This window comes from Trematomus bernacchii, unplaced genomic scaffold (genome assembly GCF_902827165.1).
Source record: "Trematomus bernacchii unplaced genomic scaffold, fTreBer1.1, whole genome shotgun sequence".
Lineage (NCBI taxonomy): Eukaryota > Metazoa > Chordata > Actinopteri > Perciformes > Nototheniidae > Trematomus > Trematomus bernacchii.
The window spans coordinates 2,648,827-2,668,793 of NW_022987607.1; the positions used below are offsets into that span (position 1 = coordinate 2,648,827).

At 42.1% G+C, this 19,967-nt stretch overlaps 1 protein-coding gene across 1 annotated transcript in view; it reads right to left on the bottom strand.

Moving 5' to 3' along the window:
• Window positions 1-386: 386 nt before the first annotated feature.
• LOC117482913 (cleavage and polyadenylation specificity factor subunit 1-like) overlaps window positions 387-19,967 on the bottom strand; it is a 45,998-nt gene continuing 26,417 nt past the window's right edge. Inside the window, exons 23-38 of the mRNA XM_034131150.1 lie at window positions 16,339-16,545; window positions 15,174-15,263; window positions 14,939-15,085; window positions 14,430-14,582; window positions 13,799-13,915; window positions 13,059-13,149; window positions 12,743-12,827; window positions 12,460-12,601; window positions 12,217-12,369; window positions 10,245-10,421; window positions 7,733-7,799; window positions 7,591-7,638; window positions 6,044-6,199; window positions 4,643-4,772; window positions 1,692-1,830; window positions 387-489 (exon numbers count right to left, since the gene is read on the bottom strand). Of these exons, the coding sequence (XP_033987041.1) occupies window positions 442-489; window positions 1,692-1,830; window positions 4,643-4,772; window positions 6,044-6,199; window positions 7,591-7,638; window positions 7,733-7,799; window positions 10,245-10,421; window positions 12,217-12,369; window positions 12,460-12,601; window positions 12,743-12,827; window positions 13,059-13,149; window positions 13,799-13,915; window positions 14,430-14,582; window positions 14,939-15,085; window positions 15,174-15,263; window positions 16,339-16,545 (1,950 nt within the window). The 3' untranslated portion in view covers window positions 387-441. The remainder of the gene's footprint in view (window positions 490-1,691; window positions 1,831-4,642; window positions 4,773-6,043; window positions 6,200-7,590; window positions 7,639-7,732; window positions 7,800-10,244; window positions 10,422-12,216; window positions 12,370-12,459; window positions 12,602-12,742; window positions 12,828-13,058; window positions 13,150-13,798; window positions 13,916-14,429; window positions 14,583-14,938; window positions 15,086-15,173; window positions 15,264-16,338; window positions 16,546-19,967) is intronic.

The window sequence follows — 19,967 nt, forward strand, 5'->3', positions numbered from 1 at the left end:
CACTCACTCAGCCGTTATCTTTCTCGAGTCTCAAAGGGCGGAGCAGCGAGCCCCGTAACGTCCCGCCAACACGGCACCCAGACCCCACGCAGCATTCTCATCTGTTTGTCATTTCCTGGTTGCTAACAAACGCCATTGTAACACATACTCACTGATGTTCAGCTGTAACGGTGGTGGACTCATCAGAACAGAGTGGGCGAGCTCACAAAAGACTCAAAAAACACACACAGACCCAACGCTTGTGTAAATTAATTTTTACTGATTTTTGTTTCTTTTTTAATACAAAATATCTTAAGAAAACATAGCTGTCCTCTCTTCTTTTTTTTTGTCTACGAAGTAAGAAAAACAAATCAGTTTTGCACAAAAAACGGCCATAAACAAAAAAATTGTTCTCCGTTGAGTAAAAAACATTTCAGTGGACGAGTCGGGGGGGAATGTTTCTCAGAAATGAGCCGTGACTCGGTCCACCTCCAGGAGGTCGTCCAGGATCTGAGGAGAGAGCGGGAATTCAACATTAGTCATTCATAATAATGGAAACTAAGAGTTCGATATAGGGCAGGGGTGTCAAACTCAATTTCATCACGGGCCACATCAGCATTATGGTTGCACTCAAAGGGCCGGTTGTAACTTTAAGACTTTATCATTAATTAATATAACTTCATAATTAACTACGTCTGAAAGCAGAAGTCTAGAGCAAATAATTGCAAGTCTCTTCAGTAAGAATGTCACAATATGATTTTAAAAGAAAAGCCACATTCTGGAAAAACATTGATTGTGACATTTTGAAAAAGAGAAGTGACATTTTGAAAAAAAAATCTATGAGAAAAAGGCTAATTCTAAGAAAAAAGGCATATTTTGGACAAAAAAAGTCAAATTCTGAGAAAAAGTCAAATTTGAGATGCATTGTGGGACATGTCGTTTATGGGCAACGTGCTTCTGTAAAGTAGCATGTAACCGTATAATAAACATATTATATTCTTTGCAAGCTCTTGTGGGGCCACATAAAATGAAGTCGCGGGCCGGATTTGGCCCCCGGGCCTTGAGTTTGACACCCCTGGTATAGGGGTTCACAATTTAGAAAAATTCACATTATCACTGAATCTAATTAAAATGAACATGGTGTGATTGCTGAATAAATATACCCAAAAAATGATAAATAACTAATTTAAATTAAAATAAATACTTAACAAATACACAAATAAATCGGAAAAATACAAATTAAAATATATAAAAACCCCTTAAAAATAGACAAATGTATGTATGTATGTATATATATGTGTGTGTACATATATGTGTGTGTGTTTAAGTAGATACTTGTGTAGATATTTGTCATTTCAAACAACCCCTACGTACTTTTTCGTTTTTATTTTACTAATTTTGTTCCGTGTGCAAAGCTTGCGGTCAGGTTTAGTTGTAGCCCGGTTTGTAAATTATATTGTGAACTGAATCAAACCGCTCTCATCTCACACAACAACAGTGTCACGTTACCTGGGAGGTGTTTGTCCCACTTGCCCTTAAAGTGTTACTGGGCTCTATTTAATTTGCCATTTTCGGGTCTCTAAAGAGATGCACTTTGAATATAATGTGACCCCAAATAAAGCTAAATTACAGTGCTCCCAGCTGTTTGGATATTGCACTAGTCCATATTTTTTTGATTTGTATAACAGCCCTCTCCTGTTCTGAGTACTCACGATGTCTTGCGTGGTTCCGATCTTCTTGGCCAGCTCGCTGCGCTCCATGGTGCTGAGGTAAAGGTATTTGTTGAGCAGTTCTCCGTCCAGAATGTTCCTCACCGCGTTCTGCAGGCAGCGTTTGTTACTCTGCAGCATTCTGCACACAGGAAGACAAAAGGATCATTTACCCAAGTCCTGTCTATCATGGACTTTTATCACATTCTATGATTCTATTTCTATGCTGCAATTCTTTATTATTTTTTAATGTTATTATAGTTTTCTTAAAATAGTTCTCTATCCATTCTTGTTTAACTTGTATGTATGAACCACGACATCAAGTCAAATTCCTCGTACGTGTCGACCTACCTGGAAATAAACCTGATTCTGAAGTCAATATAATAATAATAATAATAATAATAATAATACATGACACTTATATAGCGCTTTTCTAGGAACTCAAAGACGCTTTGACAGAGAGGAACACAAAAACTAAGAAAATACGTAACGAGACAAACAGAAAAACGGGGGGGGGTGGGGGTCAGTGGGTGAATGCAGTGTTTAAGGGGGGTGGGGGTCAGTGTTTGAATGCAGTGTTTAAGTGGGGTGGGGGTCAGTGGTTGAATGCAGTGTTTAAGTGGGGTGGGGGTCAGTGGGTGAATGCAGTGTTTAAGTGGGGTGGGGGTCAGTGGGTTGAATGCAGTGTTTAAGTGGGGTGGGGGTCAGTGGTTGAAATGCAGTGTTTTAAGTGGGGTGGGGGTCAGTGGGTGAATGCAGTGTTTAAGTGGGGTGGGGGTCAGTGGGTGAATGCAGTGTTTAAGTGGGGTGGGGGTCATGGTTGAATGCAGTGTTTAAGTGGGGTGGGGGTCAGTGGTTGAATGCAGTGTTTAAGTGGGATGGGGGTCAGTGGTTGAATGCAGTGTTTAAGTGGGGTGGGGGGTCAGTGGGTGAATGCAGTGTTTAAGTGGGGTGGGGGTCAGTGGTTGAATGCAGTGTTTAAGTGGGGTGGGGGTCAGTGGGTGAATGCAGTGTTTAAGTGGGGTGGGGGTCAGTGGGTGAATGCAGTGTTTAAGTGGGGTGGGGGTCAGTGGGTGAATGCAGTGTTTAAGTGGGGTGGGGGTCAGTGGTTGAATGCAGTGTTTAAGTGGGGTGGGGGTCAGTGTTTGAATGCAGTGTTTAAGTGGGGTGGGGGTCAGTGGGTGAATGCAGTGTTTAACAGGTGGGTTTTGAGTGAGTTTTTGAATGCGGTGAGGGAGGAAGAGTCTCAATATATATATAGGTTTATCTTGGGTTGATCTTCTAACAGTTTAAATTCACACCTAGCTACTAAGGCCCCGTCCACACGGAGACGAACCACAGTAGCAGCGGTGGATATGGACAATTCCAGGAGCACTCACCACCATTCGTGCATAGAAGCCAAGGCCACACCCAGCTACACTAAATGTTCTCAAGACAGAAGGGTTGGCCATTGTCAGGCAATTATCATATGGATCTTAAGGTCCTTACACGTCGATCGATGTCGGGCCGTCGATGAGCGTCCTGTCGCCCTACTCAGATTGGTGTGTACTGCACCGTTGTGTCTTTTTGGCCGTGCCGACACCTTTCCCGGCCAAAGAAATCACTCTGATTGGCTGTTCAGCTTAGCGAATCAGTGCATGAGAAGCGAAACAGAAGTGAGGGACCCAAACAAACTGTTAAGAAGGCAAATCTGAGATTTCATTTAACTCCAGCTCTCGACACAGGTTGGGGAAAGCCCCATGAGCTTCTCGCTGTAGAGTGAACATGGAACGCACGCTATTTGTTGTTTGTATATATCACGCAGTCTGTTCTTCTTCTCTCGGTGTATCACGCAGTCTGTCTTCCGGTTGTTGCCTCTTTTGAATGACGAATACACACTACCGCCGCCTGCTGGTAAGGACAGTTATTGCCACTCACGGATGCGCAGTTCGTACGTGCTTCTTGGCCGTCGGCTGAAGTCTTTGAGGTGTGTTCCAGTGCGACACATGGCCAAGACGCAGAGACGTGAGGCGACGTTCCATCAGGACGTGTTATTTGGTGTGTAAGAAGCTTTAGGTTTATAATTAGCATGTATGCAAGTTTTGCCCGTCTGGCCAACATTTCTGAAGACTGTAATGTAAATTCTAGCTGAGACCTTCCCCTTTTGTCTTTTTCCTGTATAGAGTGCTTGTTTTTCCGTTGTAACGTGGTCAGATCTTTGAACCATCGATCAGTGATTATCTGTCCTTCAAGCTGGAAATATATTGATTCTGTTAAATGCTTTACCTTTTTATTAAAGGGGACCTATCATGCAAAATGCACTTTTGCACGTCTTTTATACATGAATATGTGTCCCCGGTGTTCCAGGGAACTCACCAAGTGTCAGAAAACACAACTCTCTCTATTTTCCTCCATACCCAAATCTCTAAAAAAGGGGCTGCAACGGATCTGATAAAAACTGATCCAGATTTGAACACTGTCCTGACGTCAGGACGGTGGCGCTACGGCTATTGGGCCAACTCCACCAATCAGGAGGAGACAGCCACGGCCATTGCCGTTCGAAAGCGCTGGAGACGCTGTAGTACATATGCCAGGCCTGTAGGTGGTGCTGTTCTCACTGAATCAGCCCTTGCTAAAACAGAGCTTGAAATTGTCAAATTGAGCAAAATGAGGCATGGCTAAAATGCATGATCTGTTTGGTATTTTGAAAAAAAAAAAGGATAAATATGCCTTATATAGGTATGGTCCTACACTATATTATTCAAATATAGTATGATAGGTCCACTTTAAATAACACAACTTTGGTTTAAACTTGTAGATTTGTTCATTTCTTACCAGAAGGTGATTAAGTGTGGAGTTTCCACCACACTGTACTTGGGAGGAATTTCGGAGGTACTTTAATAATAAAGGATGCCAGTAAAGGTCTTTCTGATGTCATGTTTATACGCAGTGACTCTGTAATGAGTGATAAGAACCTGAAGGCCTTGGGGTTGAGTCCAGCGTGATGAGGCAGCATGCTGTTCAGAGCGTTCTGCAACATCAGCAGTCTGCGGTACGTCTTCTCCTGCATCGGGAGCAGCATGCCCACTCCTCCGTCCAGAGTGGCTGTGGGGAGACATTTCATTCAAAGGGTTAGTCCATAAGAAACACTTGGGTATTAAAGGATTGAAAAGCATCATCTAAAGCAGGGATGGGCAAATCCCACCTCCTCTTTTTGTGGCCCTCAGATCAATTTAGAAAACAACGTAATTAATAAAAAAAAGAAAACATTTAAAAAAAAATGTTTACTTGTAGTGCTGATGCTACGTGATTTCATTCGGCAGCCAAAACACCGCGAAATAATCTGTGACGCGTTTGTGTGTATTGTGTTTGTTTCCCGGGGAAAACACTCACGAGAAACACCGGCTGTTCTTACGCCTGCTGTGACGTCAAGTTACTCCGTTCTCCGCTTGTAATTATGTCTACAAGCTTTCAAAGTTGTATTTATCATCTGAATTTGCCGAAACAAGTTTAATATTCTGAAAGCCAAGACTTTGTTTATTTGAAATCAGATGAAATCAAACTGTAACCGACCCTGCCGTGTTATCTATGATTACTATACGCCTTACATTCATAATGTCAGCCGGAGGGAGGGGGGGCAGAGAGAGCAGAGTGCGAGTGAGAGGTGTCATCTTCCGTTTACAAGCTTCAAACATGTATTTATCGTGTGATTTTGGAAATAAAAGTTTCATATTCTGAAAGCCAAGACTTTGTTTATTTAAAATCAAACAAAACACCCGAACCCCGAAAAACTAGTTTTTTAAACAAGTCCCCGGAGTTGGGGACTGGCTTCAGAGTAAATCTCCAGAACGCCGACACCTCCTCATCTCCACTGCTCCCATGTTTTCTTTTGTGTTGCCATAAGTTAGTCTCTCTCCGTTTGTGCGCTGGGCTAATGCTAATAATGCTAATAATGCTAATTCGAGGATAATGAAATGGCGGCTTCACAAAACCTTTTGGGAGTTTTACGGGGCGTGGTTTGCAATCCGCCCAGCCAATCAGAAATGGGAACCTTTTTCTCCCATGAAAGTACCTGCTCTCTAGCAGGGACTGAAAAGGGGGTGGAAAGGTTCTCATGAACTAAGTTCTAGTTCCGGATGTTTTTGGTGTGAACGCACATTTTCGTAACTATATCGGAACTAAAGTGGGAAAAGTACTCCGGTGTGAAAGCGCCTATTGAGTTTGACACCCCTGGTTTAAATCATAGAGTTATCCAGCCTAATCAGACTCAGGGACTTACCCCACAGGCCATAAGACTGCTAAACTCCTAAATGTATGTGTATATGACATTAAACCTTTGAAATGTTGAAATCTTAATCTGGGAGAAGTCCACTCACCGAACCATGTGATGTGCTTGTTGTCCCAGCTCAGAGCCTTCTTGCTGCCGGCCTCCAGAGCTCCTCTGCACGGCATCCTCCAGAACGTGTTGATGTTCGCTCCGGCGTTAAAATCAGCTCTCCTCAGCAGCCGCATCCCTCCGAAGCTTTCTTTAGCTGCAACCAAACACACCTCTCATTACACACCTGTTACTGTGAGTTAACACTGATATATACGACCCAAATATATCACACTGTCATTGACAACTGTGACAAGTGTCAAGCCTCTCCCTGCAACCTATCCCATATGTTCTTTTCCTGCCCCATATTGCCATATTTGGGTGCCGAGAAGATGACATTATATACAACTCGAGGCAATTAGATATTCAAGCTTTTTCTTCGCTATTGACAAGACTCCTTCCAATGCTCAGTGGCTCAGGGATGTTATGTCTTTTCTAAAACTGGATCAAATTAAATGTTCTTTAAGAGGCGAAACCTCTAGGTTTTACACTAATGACGCATTTCCACTGCAGCGCGTAGCACGGTTTAAGCGTGCTGTGCCGTGCCGTGCCCGGGTCGTTTTGTGTTGCGTTTCCACTAGGGGTAGTTCCGGCTAGCGGGTACTCGTTCACAGTTTTTCTGGCTCTCCAAAATCGTGGTTTTTTCCGGGCCAACAACGAGGCTGAGTCGGGCTGAGTATGCTAAACTAGAGAGAAAATCGCTGGCAAGGGGGCTACAACTACAACACAATGAACATATTTGACCGTGATTTAATTGTAATACACGTCTCAAAATGATGCCGAAGTAACAACATACTGATACCGGTTAGTAAAAACCATGAATTAATGCTTTGACAAGTCTGCAGACAGACGGCAGAGAAACACCTTTTAAAATGCGTGTTTTCTAAATGGAGATCGGCTAAGCTAACGCAGTATATGCTCCGACCGTCCACACTCACAACAACGGCCTATACAGACATAAATAAAGCAGCGACTGTATTCACCATGACACAGGCAGTCTGTGGTTTGTACTTGTTTCACTTTTGTCTAGTTTCTGAACAGATATGAGGAGCTGTGAGCTCTGAGTGCTAACAGCTAACGGCTGATGTTGGTTTTGTGTTTCGCATTGAAGATGACGTCACGGCTCCGCCTACACTGCGTTACTATAGTTACTGCCCTAGTTCCTAAACTGTAATGGAAACGCAGCATAAAGTGAGCCTGGCCTACCAAGGCCTAACTATACCGTACTAAGCCGTGCGAGGCCCTGCAGTGGAAATGTGCCATAATGGCAACCCTTCTTAACCTTCTTCAAATCTCTCTCATTTGTGTCTACTGAGGTTCCTATCAATGTACCAAATGTCTTTTCTATGTGTCTTCAATAAAAAAATGTTTTTATATATATATATATATGTTCATTTTGATTCATTTTCTATTTTAAAGTTACTTAACTGTATATAATTTTATTTTTCACATTGATTTGATTCATCTCTAATCTGTGTGAATCTGTGCTGTTTTTCATTCTCACCCTGTTGCTGTTAAACTTTACACATTAGCATATACCATACATACCTTCAGGTAAATACATATATACATAGAGGTTCTTGTCTCGGTCGGACACTAAGAGGAAAGAGAAAGGAGGTTAATGAGAAAATAAGGACATTTCTTTGCTAATTAAATTAAATGTGCATCATTAGCGTGTTTTAAATGTTACCCAGTAATCCCAGCTGGTTGTTATCCACGATGAACTCGATGCTGTAAACCTCCAGCGGTTTTGCATCCTGTTGCAAAAACAGTACGAGAACAGTTAATAAAAACCCAGACAGATACAGACACTGCATTACAGGAAACACACCGTCAATACTTCAATCAATTAACATCGTGGGTGCAGCAGTTAATCTTCCTCTGCACTCAAACACAACACTTAGGCCAGATTAACGCTAAATATACCCTTAAAATTAACAACTGAATTGATATTAAGCAACCAGTCATGCCAACATTAACTACACTATAATCTGAGTTTTTCAATTTGAACTGTATTGTAATATTATATTTTAACTGTACTAGGGCTGTGCAATTAATCGTATTTTAATCGCAATTACGATTTTGGCCTGCCACAATTACGAAAACAACATAATCGGAAAAAACAATTATTTTGCTTTGCTAGGTTGTGACTGCACTGCAACATATTTGATCTAATTTATTTGTATTTATCATATTTATATATGTTTAGTAGCTTGTTGGAGTGCGCTCCAAAATATTTGTTGATCTTGTTTATTGGTATTTATTATTTTGATATTATTTATTTAAATATATCATTTATTTTTGTATTGGTTTTTCAGTTGAATTATACGTTCAGGGTAATCAACAGTTAAAAAGATACTGTTCAAATTATTATTTGTATTTGTTTTAAAGTTCAATAAATGGATGTTTTCAAAGTCAATGAATAATCGTATTTAATAATCGTGATATCAATTATTGACCCAAATAATCGTGATTATGATTTTTGCCATAATCGCACAGCCCTAAACTGTACTATGTATTATTTTATTGACCTGTACTCAAATCATGTTTTATAATTGTTTGTGTGATAGACAGGGTTCCCGCGGGGTCTTAAAAAGTCTTACATTTGATAATCAGAATTGAAGGCCTTAAAAAGGTCTTAAATATGATCAAAAAAATAAGAAAGGTCTTAAATATGATTTAGATCAGTGGTTCTCAACTGGTCAGGCCTCGGGACCCACTTTTTACTTTGTCAATAAATCGCGACCCACCATTTTGAACCACTTAAATCTATTCAACAAAAAATCGTGCTGTAATATATACGCTTTTCAGAATACAATATTAATGAAAGTGAAGTACAGTGCATATATCCCTTATATCCCTTCACAGAACCAAAGTATGCTTTAAAAAGGTTTAATGAGATGATGGAATCAAAGCTGAACTATATAACATAAAAAGGCACACATGCTGAAAACCCAAACCCAGCAGGGGGTCTGGGGGGATTCTCCCCCAGGAGATTTTTAGAAATACTAACATATAAACTACACATTCTGGTACACTCTGAGAAGAAAATAAATACATCTATTACTACCCGACATATTAATAATATTTTCTGCCATTGTTTGTTTTTCACGGGCATTCAAATTAAAAGTTTAAAAAAAAAAGCAAAAAAAAAATTAAAACTTTTTTTTCTTCTTCACTCACACATCCGCGACCCACTCGAAACGGACCCGCGACCCACTTTTGGGTCGCGACCCACCAGTTGAGAACCACTGATTTAGAAGGTCTTCAAAATGATGGGATTTGAAAGGTACTTCTGTGTTGCGATCGCGTCTAAATGTGTTTTGGGGGAAATGTCCGGGCTGCAAAGTAACCTGTACGATAAGAGCCTTTCAGTTCCCCCCAACAATTTGTATTGAAATAAATCAACATGGAACCAGTAATCACTAACTTTGATTCCCCCGGCCCCTTATCGGAGAACACCCAGCTAGTAACCTAGCAACCAAGCTTCAGCTAGCGGCAGTCAGAAATTAGGTATCTTCGAATCTACTTACAAATAAATATGGGGAAGTGTAAGTTCAACCGAATTTAGTGCTTGGTTGAAACCAGGGGAGGGGAACGTGTTTGAAGCCCGCCGCACCTTTGCAAAAAAAAAAAATAGCGTTTGTTTTGCTAATGTAGCGTTAGCTCCCGCAACAACCCCGGGGGACCTCCGGGTCTACGTCAACTCTAAAAGCGGAGGTGCTGTGGCTAAACACCAATCATACAACAGCATGACGACAGCAGAGCTCTGACTATAACCACACACACACACACACACACACACACACACACACAACACACACACACACACACACAGCCACACACACACACAACACCATCCACGGCCACCACACACCCACACACACCACCACACACAAACACAGCACACACACACACACAGCACACACACACACACACACCACACACACACACACACACACACACACTACACATCACACACACACACACACACACATCCACCACACACACACACACACTACACACACAACACACACACACCAACACTACACACACACACACACACACACACACACCACACACAACATACACACACCACACACACACCACACACACACACACACACACACACACACGTTCCTTGTTGAAATAAATACATAATAATACATCATTAAAAACTCACTAAGACTGATTTTACTCACCCTGCTGACGAGTGACAAGCGTCTTGCTCTCCTGTTGGTAGCGCGCAGAGAAATGCTCTTCATCACGTCTTCAGCCAGGATGAAGTTCTTGATGCTGAACATCTGGTGGATGTAGAGCTGAGTGTCGATGAAGGCCATTCCCGTCAGGTCGTTGTCCTTCAGGACCCACAGGAAGATCTGCAGGTACAACGAGGAGGAGCTCAAAGTTACCTTAGAGTTATTGAATGCTTAGGTAACAGTCTCAATGTGATACTGATGCCTTCGGAGAGAAAATACATTTCCTTTTCCATTCAAAAGCAAAACTGTTTATGAAACTGTTACAGCCGCCGCCTTCTCTCTGCCCATTAACCTTTGTTTGCAGCTGTGTATTATATATGTATATGAGCTGTGCCGTTGCCCCGACGCCATTGGATGCCAGTTTCCTGTCCCTCCCCCAGTAGGCGTGACCGAAGATCTGGATTGGAGCAGGCCGGGCCCGACTCTCCAATCCCCGCACACACCTTCCGGGGCGACTACAAGACCGTGTGCACGTGTTAGTCCGGAGAGGTCTGAATCTGTGTCAGACGTCTCTCGGCTCTCGCTCCATACATTCTGTGTTAGTTCAGTTAACAGTGGTTAACTTAGTTGTTTGTATTTGTGTGCTTATACCTGTATTCTGCTTATTTAAGGAACAACGTTAACTGTGGTTAATTTGTCTCCAGGCTGTGTTTTATAACAGCCTATTTTTTGTTAGCCTAATTCTCCTTTCCACTTTAGAAGTGAGGCTTTCTTTTGTTTATTTGTTTGTTAGTCATTTTGCTTGTGTGCTAACTTGTTAAAACTCTTATTTAAAGAGTCTACCTTAGTTCATTCTGTTGTTTATTTAAACCGGTGCCTTTGTGGCCATTTGTTTTGATTGTGGCTGTTTGTTGCGTAATAAAACACCATTTTAAATAAGTTATCAAAGTTACCATGAGTTCTATAATGCTAAGGTAACAGTTTCAATAGGCGCTTTCACACCAAGTACTTTTCCCAGGAATAGTTCCCGCACCTTTATTTCCTGGAACTATCTAGTAAATCGCGTTCACACCGGAATAAGTCCCTGAGGGAGCCACTGGCGTCACTTCTTCTTCTTCTTCTGCTGCTTTGGGTTTACTGGCAGGCCGCAAACAACTTCACGGCGTATACTGCCACCCGAAGTCCCCGGCCGGAAGTCCCCTGAGTTGGGGAAGGCTTCAGTAGAAGCTGCTGGGACTCCCAGCAGCTTCTACTGAAGCCTTCCGAGTAAATCGCCAGAACACCGACACCTCCTCATCTCCACCGCTCCCATGTTTTTTTATGTGTTGCCATAAGTTAGTCTCTCTCCGTTGGTGCGCTGGGCTAATGCTAATGCTAATAATGCTAATGCGAGCAAATAAAATGGCGGCTTCACAAAGACTTTTCTGCGTTTTACGGGGCGTGGTTTGCAATCCGCCCAGCCAATCAGAAATGGGAACCTTTTTCTCCCATGAAAGTACCTGCTCTCTAGCAGGGACTGAAAAGGGGGTGGAAAGGTTCTCATGGACTAAGTTCTAGTTCCGGATTTTTTTTGGTGTGAACGCACATTTTCAAGAACTATCAGAACTATACTGGGAAAAGTACTCCGGTGTGAAAGCGCCTATTTGGAGAGAAAACATACATTTCCATTATATATTTTTTTTTAATTGCCTGTCCATGGGTCCAATTCAAAAGCAGGATAAGATAAACTGTTTATGAAACTAAGACCTGTTGCACACCCTGTTTTTATTTATCCCCGTCGCTTGCTTTGAAAGTACTGCTAATGGAAAAGGAAGACTGAATCTTGGAGTTGGAATGAGGGGACAGCAGTGATTTTCAAACTCCAGATATGTGCTTTATGAGTGTGTGTGTGTGTGTGCATGTGTGTGTGTGTGTGTGTGTGTGTGTGTGTGTGTGTGTGTGTGTGTGTGTGCGTGTGTGTGTGTGCGTGTGAGACCTTCTGTCCGATGGCTGACACCAGGTATCCGTGGCAGTGGCACAGAGCGGTGACCGGGCCTTTCTGCTCCTTCTCGTACAGAACCTTGAACTTGTTCTTGGTGAGCGGCTGACCGGGCTCCGGCACGACTTCGATCACATCCAGGATCACGATCTGAGGATCAAACAGGAAGGAGTCAGATGATGTTTTTGTTATTGTGAATGAATCATGAATAATGAGTGTGTGTGTGTGTGTGTTGCTGACCCTCCCCCTGCAGGTGACCTCCTCCCCCTGCATCAGACAGGTTCCTGCAGCGATGTATCCCTTCAGTCCGGACACCGTCTCCTGACTCCTCAACGCCACCGTCTTCATGCAGGTCACATGTTCCCACTCCTCAAGGTCAAACCTTAGAGAGACACAAAGGAAGGTCAGGACATATACAGGCGCCTCATGTCTATTAAAACAAGGTGTCTTTATTGATTTTTGCTAACTTAACACTAATTGTTTTTCAAAGAGCGATGAGATTAATAAGGAGCGAAGGTCTTACCGTGTGTTGGGAATGGTTTCCCAGCTGACCGGAGAGATGAGCTGGATGGAAAACCTCTCCTGCTGAGGGTTAATGTAACGATCATCTGCAGAAACACACGAGAAACAACGGGACAGTGTGTCAGAGTTAAAGTAATATCAGAGAACTACCCGCTCACTACACTGCGATTAAAACTGTAGGTTGAAGTCTAAAAAAATAGTAGCAACACAAATAAATAAAATAGTAGCTAAATTAACTTATAAACCAGAAGTGTGTGTGTGTGTGTGTGTGTGTGTGTGTGTGTGTGTGTGTGTGTGTGTGTGTGTGTGTTTCTGACCTCGATCTATGGTTTCAAACTCCTTCTCCTCTCCCGTCATCCTGGGAATGCGTGTGCACGGATCTTTCACACTCGTGCAAATAGCGTACACCTAAAAGAGAAAATAAAATCCCCCCCAAAAATCTGAGAAAAAGTTCACATCAAACACAAATCCCTTCAAAGTCACACACACATTGATTTTCCTGTTCTCTCTCAGAGAAAAAAACGTTAGGCCAGAGGGCTTTCATCTCAAACTCTTCAAAGCGATCGACGCGCTGTTACTTCGCATGGTGGAGGTGTGTGTGTGTGGATACTGAATGTCCTCTTCCAATATGAGAGTAACATGATAACAAAGGTATCCCAACTGTAGCTGTGAACATGACAGGATGTATGATTACCTAGAAGAGCATCAGGACTGTTTGAGGCATATGATAGCTATGTGATTAACATGATGATTCAGCCTCTATGGAGATAGACATATGACAAGCATGATCATTTCTGACGTGGAGCTAATCTGAAGTAAACATTGAATACTGCTTTCTATTCCTCCATCTTGTGACTGTGTAACTCCCTCTCTTGGATATCAGCATGTGAAGGACACTGTTCAGGAACTAGTTGATGCTCTGTATGTGATGACTACTTCCATTCTGGAGAGGATCACACATACATGGATCCTGAGATTGAAGCTCAAGCCGGGGACCAGGGAGATTTTTCAAACACTTTTAAATGTGTGTGTCTTCTTCTGTGTGAGAGGATATTACCTTGCACTCCACATGGTAGGCGACGTAGTGCACGGTGCACCTCAGGGGGATTTTCCTGACGGGCCAGGGGGCGTCGTAGGACAGGTAGGTGGGCAGGACGCTGATCCTTAGCTCACCCTGAAGGACACACACACACACACACACACACACACACACACACACACACACACACACACACACACACACACACACACACACACACACCACACACACACACACCACACACACACACACACACACACACACACAACAACCACACACACACACACACACACCCACACACACACACAGTATAATCATTTAATTACAAGGTTGTGTTTTTGTTTCTCTTTGTGGAAGTGACAGTGAAGGCAACCCCCAACGAATACTACCGAAGTGTGTGTGTGTGTGTGTGTGTGAGTGTGTGTGTGAGTGTGAGTGTGAGTGTGAGAGTGTGAGTGTGAGTGTGAGTGTGAGTGTGAGTGTGAGTGTGAGTGTGAGAGTGTGAGAGTGTGAGTGTGAGTGTGAGTGTGAGTGTGAGTGTGAGTGTGAGTGTGAGTGTGAGTGTGAGTGTGAGAGTGTGAGTGTGAGTGTGAGTGTGAGTGTGAGTGTGAGTGTGTGTGTGTGTGTGTGTGTGTGTGTGTGTGTGTACCTGTTTGTTGAAGTAGAGGAACCCTTTGGGACAGTTGATGTTGTGGAAGGGAGCGAAGGACTCTATTGATCCGTCGATGGTCATTGGATGAAGCCTGATGGCTCCGCGGGACGTGACGAGCATCCAGTGAGGAGACGGCCCGCAGATAAACACCTGAAACAACGAGGAGAGCTAGTACGATGATGGAAAACACACCTGTAAAATCTAATTTAGTATAAAAAGGTGGCAAATAATCAAGTAGGGCTGCCTTGGGAAATTCTACCATTAAAGAAGTATGTAATAACAGCTAATTATAATGTATCTATTTTGTATATATTACTTTACTGACTGCTCCATTTCGCTTGTGTATTTCCCCCAGGATATCGTGTCAGCCTTATTACAGGGATGCAAACTCATCAGGTATGAAAAAGGTGACAAGTTTGCATCCCTGTATTAATATAGTTATACCATTATTTCCTTATATTTAAATGTTGTCACAACACGGCTGTTATTCTTCTTTTCATCCTCACCCCTGAGTATCCCGAGATGTCCTCAAAGTATCTGAATCTGGCGATCCGGCTTTTCACAGAAACGCTGTCCTCCGTGGCTCCACTCTCCGCCTTCCTATCTTTCTTAACCTTCGTTTTCTTTTCTCTGAAGTTGATGTTGTGGGGAACCTGTGCAGAAGTAAAGAAGCACAGTTAAGATCCACTTTGTTCAGATTTCACTCCATGATGTTCATCTTTATCGATGTTAAGATCTTACTTTTTTGAAGCGCACTTTCAGGTTGTTCTGTGGCTGCTGTTGATCGTAAGGGAACGCCTCGTAGATCAGAAGCTCCTGCTCCACATGGACCTAGAAAACAAGAGCATTTCCTCTTATATATCTAGACAACAAGAACACTACAAATCAAGAAGATGTTCTCCTTTGAACTATAAAACAAGAACCCAAAGAGTGCCACAGTGACACGTCCTAAAACTAGTAAAGTCAACTTTACAGTGGCCTGTAAACACCCCAGACACAAGCTCACAGTTCTTGTGTTATTTGTAGTGCCAGCATGTCGTGGCAAATACTGTAAATATATAGAGTGCCACAGTGACGCGTCCTAAAACCCAGAAGTAAACTCTTTCCGGTTCCTTCGACAAAAACGCAATGCAATTTCTCCATAGGATTTAGGAAAATAGCTGGAAATAAGGTCTGTGGTTGAGACACATTGAAGAGACGGATCACATTTTGTTCAGCCGGATAATCTCCACATGTCTACCCTACTTTTATAATTTTCTAATCATAAATCTAATGGCCAGAAGCAAAATGCTAACGTTATGCTATAAACGAACTACAGCAGGGTCGCTGCTTCAACGTCACGCCAACTTCAGATCCATATTCAAACACACAGATTATAAATGGTACAAGTTGAAGCGTTTGTTTGAACAGTCTGCAGGAGGCAGGGACTTGCTTTCAAGCAGAACAGGGCTAACTAACTTAGAGGAGTGTTTACGTGTTCGGCGTAATGACGTACAACGGCCTCCACAACTTCTGTAGTCCTATTCAGCCACTCGGTAACAAACATCGTTTTTCAGACACGTCAACTCTTCAGAAATCACCAGTGGGGTCACTGCTGATGGATTTAATGTCGTAGAACAAAACGTGACCCGTCTCTTCAATGTGTCTCAACCACAGACCTTAGTTCAGCTATTTTCCAAAATCCTATGGAGAAATTGCATTGCTTTTTGTCGAAGGAACCGGAAGTGGTAAAATGCTAATATACTTCCGGGTTTTAGGACGCGTCACTGTGGCGCTCTATTGTCTTGTGTGTTTAGAAATCAAGAACTCTTTTAGGTTTGGATATACGTAGATATCAAGATCAATAAAACAAAAACACTTTTTCTTATGGAGCTTAATTTGAATCCAGACACACAACAAAACTCACCAGTAAATACGGTCTGCTGCACATGTAGCCCAGTGAGACCAAAGACACCTCTTTGACGAGCGGGATGTCTCCTTGCCGAGTTACTTCCTCTTTTTTACCGTCCCCCTGCGCTGCCGATTGGCCGGAAGAACTGTCCACCAAAACTCTCTGACCAACGGGGAAGTTCTTCACCAGGAACACCAGCCGCCACTCTGGGAGCTGGTAGATCTGTAACAACAAGAAATCAATAAAAAACGTGCTAGAAACGGCACTAACATGCTATTTATTAAAGTGCATATGTAAACATAGCTTATCAAAATCAGTCACATTGTGAAAAAGGAGATTCTTGGCTTTCAAAGTATATATTTATTGTATTATGTTCTCCAAATCAGCAGCTTATTATTCATGGATATGCATCGCATTGATCAGGCTAACCCATTTTTTTTAAGATAGTAGCATAGAGCAGGGGTTAAATACAATTATTATTACCCCCCCACCCGCCCCCCCCTTAATCTGAACATTGGATAAAGCCAGGTTCGAAATTCTTGTTTCATTTTGTAGTCATATTAGAATCTAAAGTTTTTTCAGAAGGGATTTTGGATGTCTCTTTTTCTCACTCAAAAAAACAGCCGTAAAATATCAATTTTCGCCATGTTTTTAGGTATAACATGTTAAATAATTCAGGCTATGAATGATATATGAACAAACCCTTCTGTAAAAACCTTCAGAATATTGATAGGAATATAACTGGAAGGTTTGGTGTATGTAAGTGCTGCTGAAGTGGAAATTTCTCACTCAGAATAGTAGAAAAACTCATTTTGAGAAAACGACCTTTAAAGATTGCTGTGAGGCGTAGCTACCTAAACCCTCCTGTTCTCTGGATGACAGCTTGCGCCTCGACACACTCCGTTAAGGTATTTCGTGTTCGGGATCATTTGTTTTTTGTCTAACATTGCTTCGTGCAAGTGACACTTTTTATCCGCTGTTCTTTTGCCATTTTAAGATTTAAATTTCCAGCGAAAGCTAAACCAGGAAGTGTTTTAGCACACCACGTGACGCATCTGAACGAATCACGTTGTCAGAAATTGACACCAGCCAATGAGATTTAGTTTCTTGGTTTAAGACCCCTTTGTACTTTCACGATTGGTTGCTGATACAAAGAAAATTACCATATTTGGATCCGATGAGATTGTGCAGGAGAGACGGAGCTTTCCAACGATACCTCTGATGACATGGTGCGAACAGCGGTCGCGGTACTTCATGTTACGTTAGAATGCTAACTTTTGGTGAATTTAGGAGAAATCTAGAGACGCAAATAGACAAACTATAGCAAATAAACACCTAAATGTGTATTTTGTACGTTCTCCTTCCAACAGCCTGAAAGAAAACATGTTATGGAATCAAAATAGCACAAAATCTCAAAATTGACCAGTGCATGAAAAACGATGTTTTTGCCTGCCGTGTCTCGCCTTAAAGAGTGAGACACACCGGAGTTGAGGATCTGTGGGGTTTGTATGTCGATGTATGGGAAACACTGTTATTTGGGTTACTATCTGGCACTGTTATTTGGGTTACTATCTGGCACTGTTATTTGGGTTACTATCTGGCACTGTTATTTGGGTTACTATCTGGCACTGTTATTTGAGTTACTATCTGGCACTGTTATTTGAGTTACTATCTGGCACTGTTATTTGGGTTACTATCTGGCACTGTTATTTGAGTTACTATCTGGCACTGTTATTTGAGTTACTATCTGGCACTGTTATTTGGGTTACTGTCTGGCACTGTTATTTGGGTTACTATCTGGCACTGTTATTTGGGTTACTATCTGGCACTGTTATTTGGGTTACTGTCTGGCACTGTTATTTGGGTTACTGTCTGGCACTGTTATTTGGGTTACTGTCTGGCACTGTTATTTGGGTTACTATCTGGCACTGTTATTTGAGTTACTATCTGGCACTGTCATTTGGGTTACTGTCTGGCACTGTTATTTGGGTTACTATCTGGCACTGTTATTTGGGTTACTATCTGGCACTGTTATTTGGGTTACTGTCTGGCACTGTTATTTGGGTTACTGTCTGGCACTGTTATTTGGGTTACTGTCTGGCACTGTTATTTGGGTTACTGTCTGGCACTGTTATTTGGGTTACTATCTGGCACTGTTATTTGAGTTACTATCTGGCACTGTCATTTGGGTTACTATCTGGCACTGTTATTTGGGTTACTATCTGGCACTGTTATTTGGGTTACTATCTGGCACTGTTATTTGGGTTACTGTCTGGCACTGTTATTTGAGTTACTATCTGGCACTGTCATTTGAGTTACTATCTGGCACTGTTATTTGAGTTACTATCTGGCACTGTTATTTGGGTTACTGTCTGGCACTGTTATTTGGGTTACTGTCTGGCACTGTTATTTGGGTTACTGTCTGGCACTGTTATTTGGGTTACTGTCTGGCACTGTTATTTGGGTTACTGTCTGGCACTGTTATTTGGGTTACTGTCTGGCACTGTTATTTGGGTTACTGTCTGGCACTGTTATTTGGGTTACTATCTGGCACTGTTATTTGAGTTACTGTCTGGCACTGTTATTTGGGTTACTATCTGGCACTGTTATTTGGGTTACTGTCTGGCACTGTTATTTGGGTTACTGTCTGGCACTGTTATTTGGGTTACTGTCTGGCACTGTTATTTGGGTTACTATCTGGCACTGTTATTTGGGTTACTATCTGGCACTGTTATTTGAGTTACTATCTGGCACTGTTATTTGAGTTAATATCTGGCACTGTTATTTGGGTTACTATCTGGCACTGTTATTTGGGTTACTATCTGGCACTGTTATTTGAGTTACTATCTGGCACTGTTATTTGAGTTACTATCTGGCACTGTTATTTGGGTTACTATCTGGCACTGTTATTTGAGTTACTGTCTGGCACTGTTATTTGGGTTACTATCTGGCACTGTTATTTGGGTTACTATCTGGCACTGTTATTTGAGTTACTGTCTGGTACTGTTATTTGGGTTACTATCTGGCACTGTTATTTGAGTTACTATCTGGCACTGTTATTTGGGTTACTATCTGGCACTGTTATTTGAGTTACTATCTGGCACTGTTATTTGGGTTACTATCTGGCACTGTTATTTGAGTTACTGTCTGGCACTGTTATTTGGGTTACTATCTGGCACTGTTATTTGGGTTACTATCTGGCACTGTTATTTGAGTTACTGTCTGGCACTGTTATTTGGGTTACTATCTGGCACTGTTATTTGAGTTACTATCTGGCACTGTTATTTGGGTTACTATCTGGCACTGTTATTTGGGTTACTATCTGGCACTGTCATTTGGGTTACTGTCTGGCACTGTTATTTGGGTTACTATCTGGCACTGTTATTTTGGGGGTCGCGGGCTGAAAAGTTTGGGAACCCCTGGCATAAGGAGAACAAGGATAATTTTTGTATTACTGGGATTAGGAAAAGTCTCGTTTTGTAAGTATTTTCCAAAAAACACAAACACACGTTGTATCACCTTTACCTCTAAGTTGCGGTCCATTTGCCGCTCGTCGTCATACCTTTACAAGCGTTAGCAGCACTGTATTTATTATCTGTATTCAGCAATACTATTTTGATATTCTTTGTTTTTATTTGTGATCA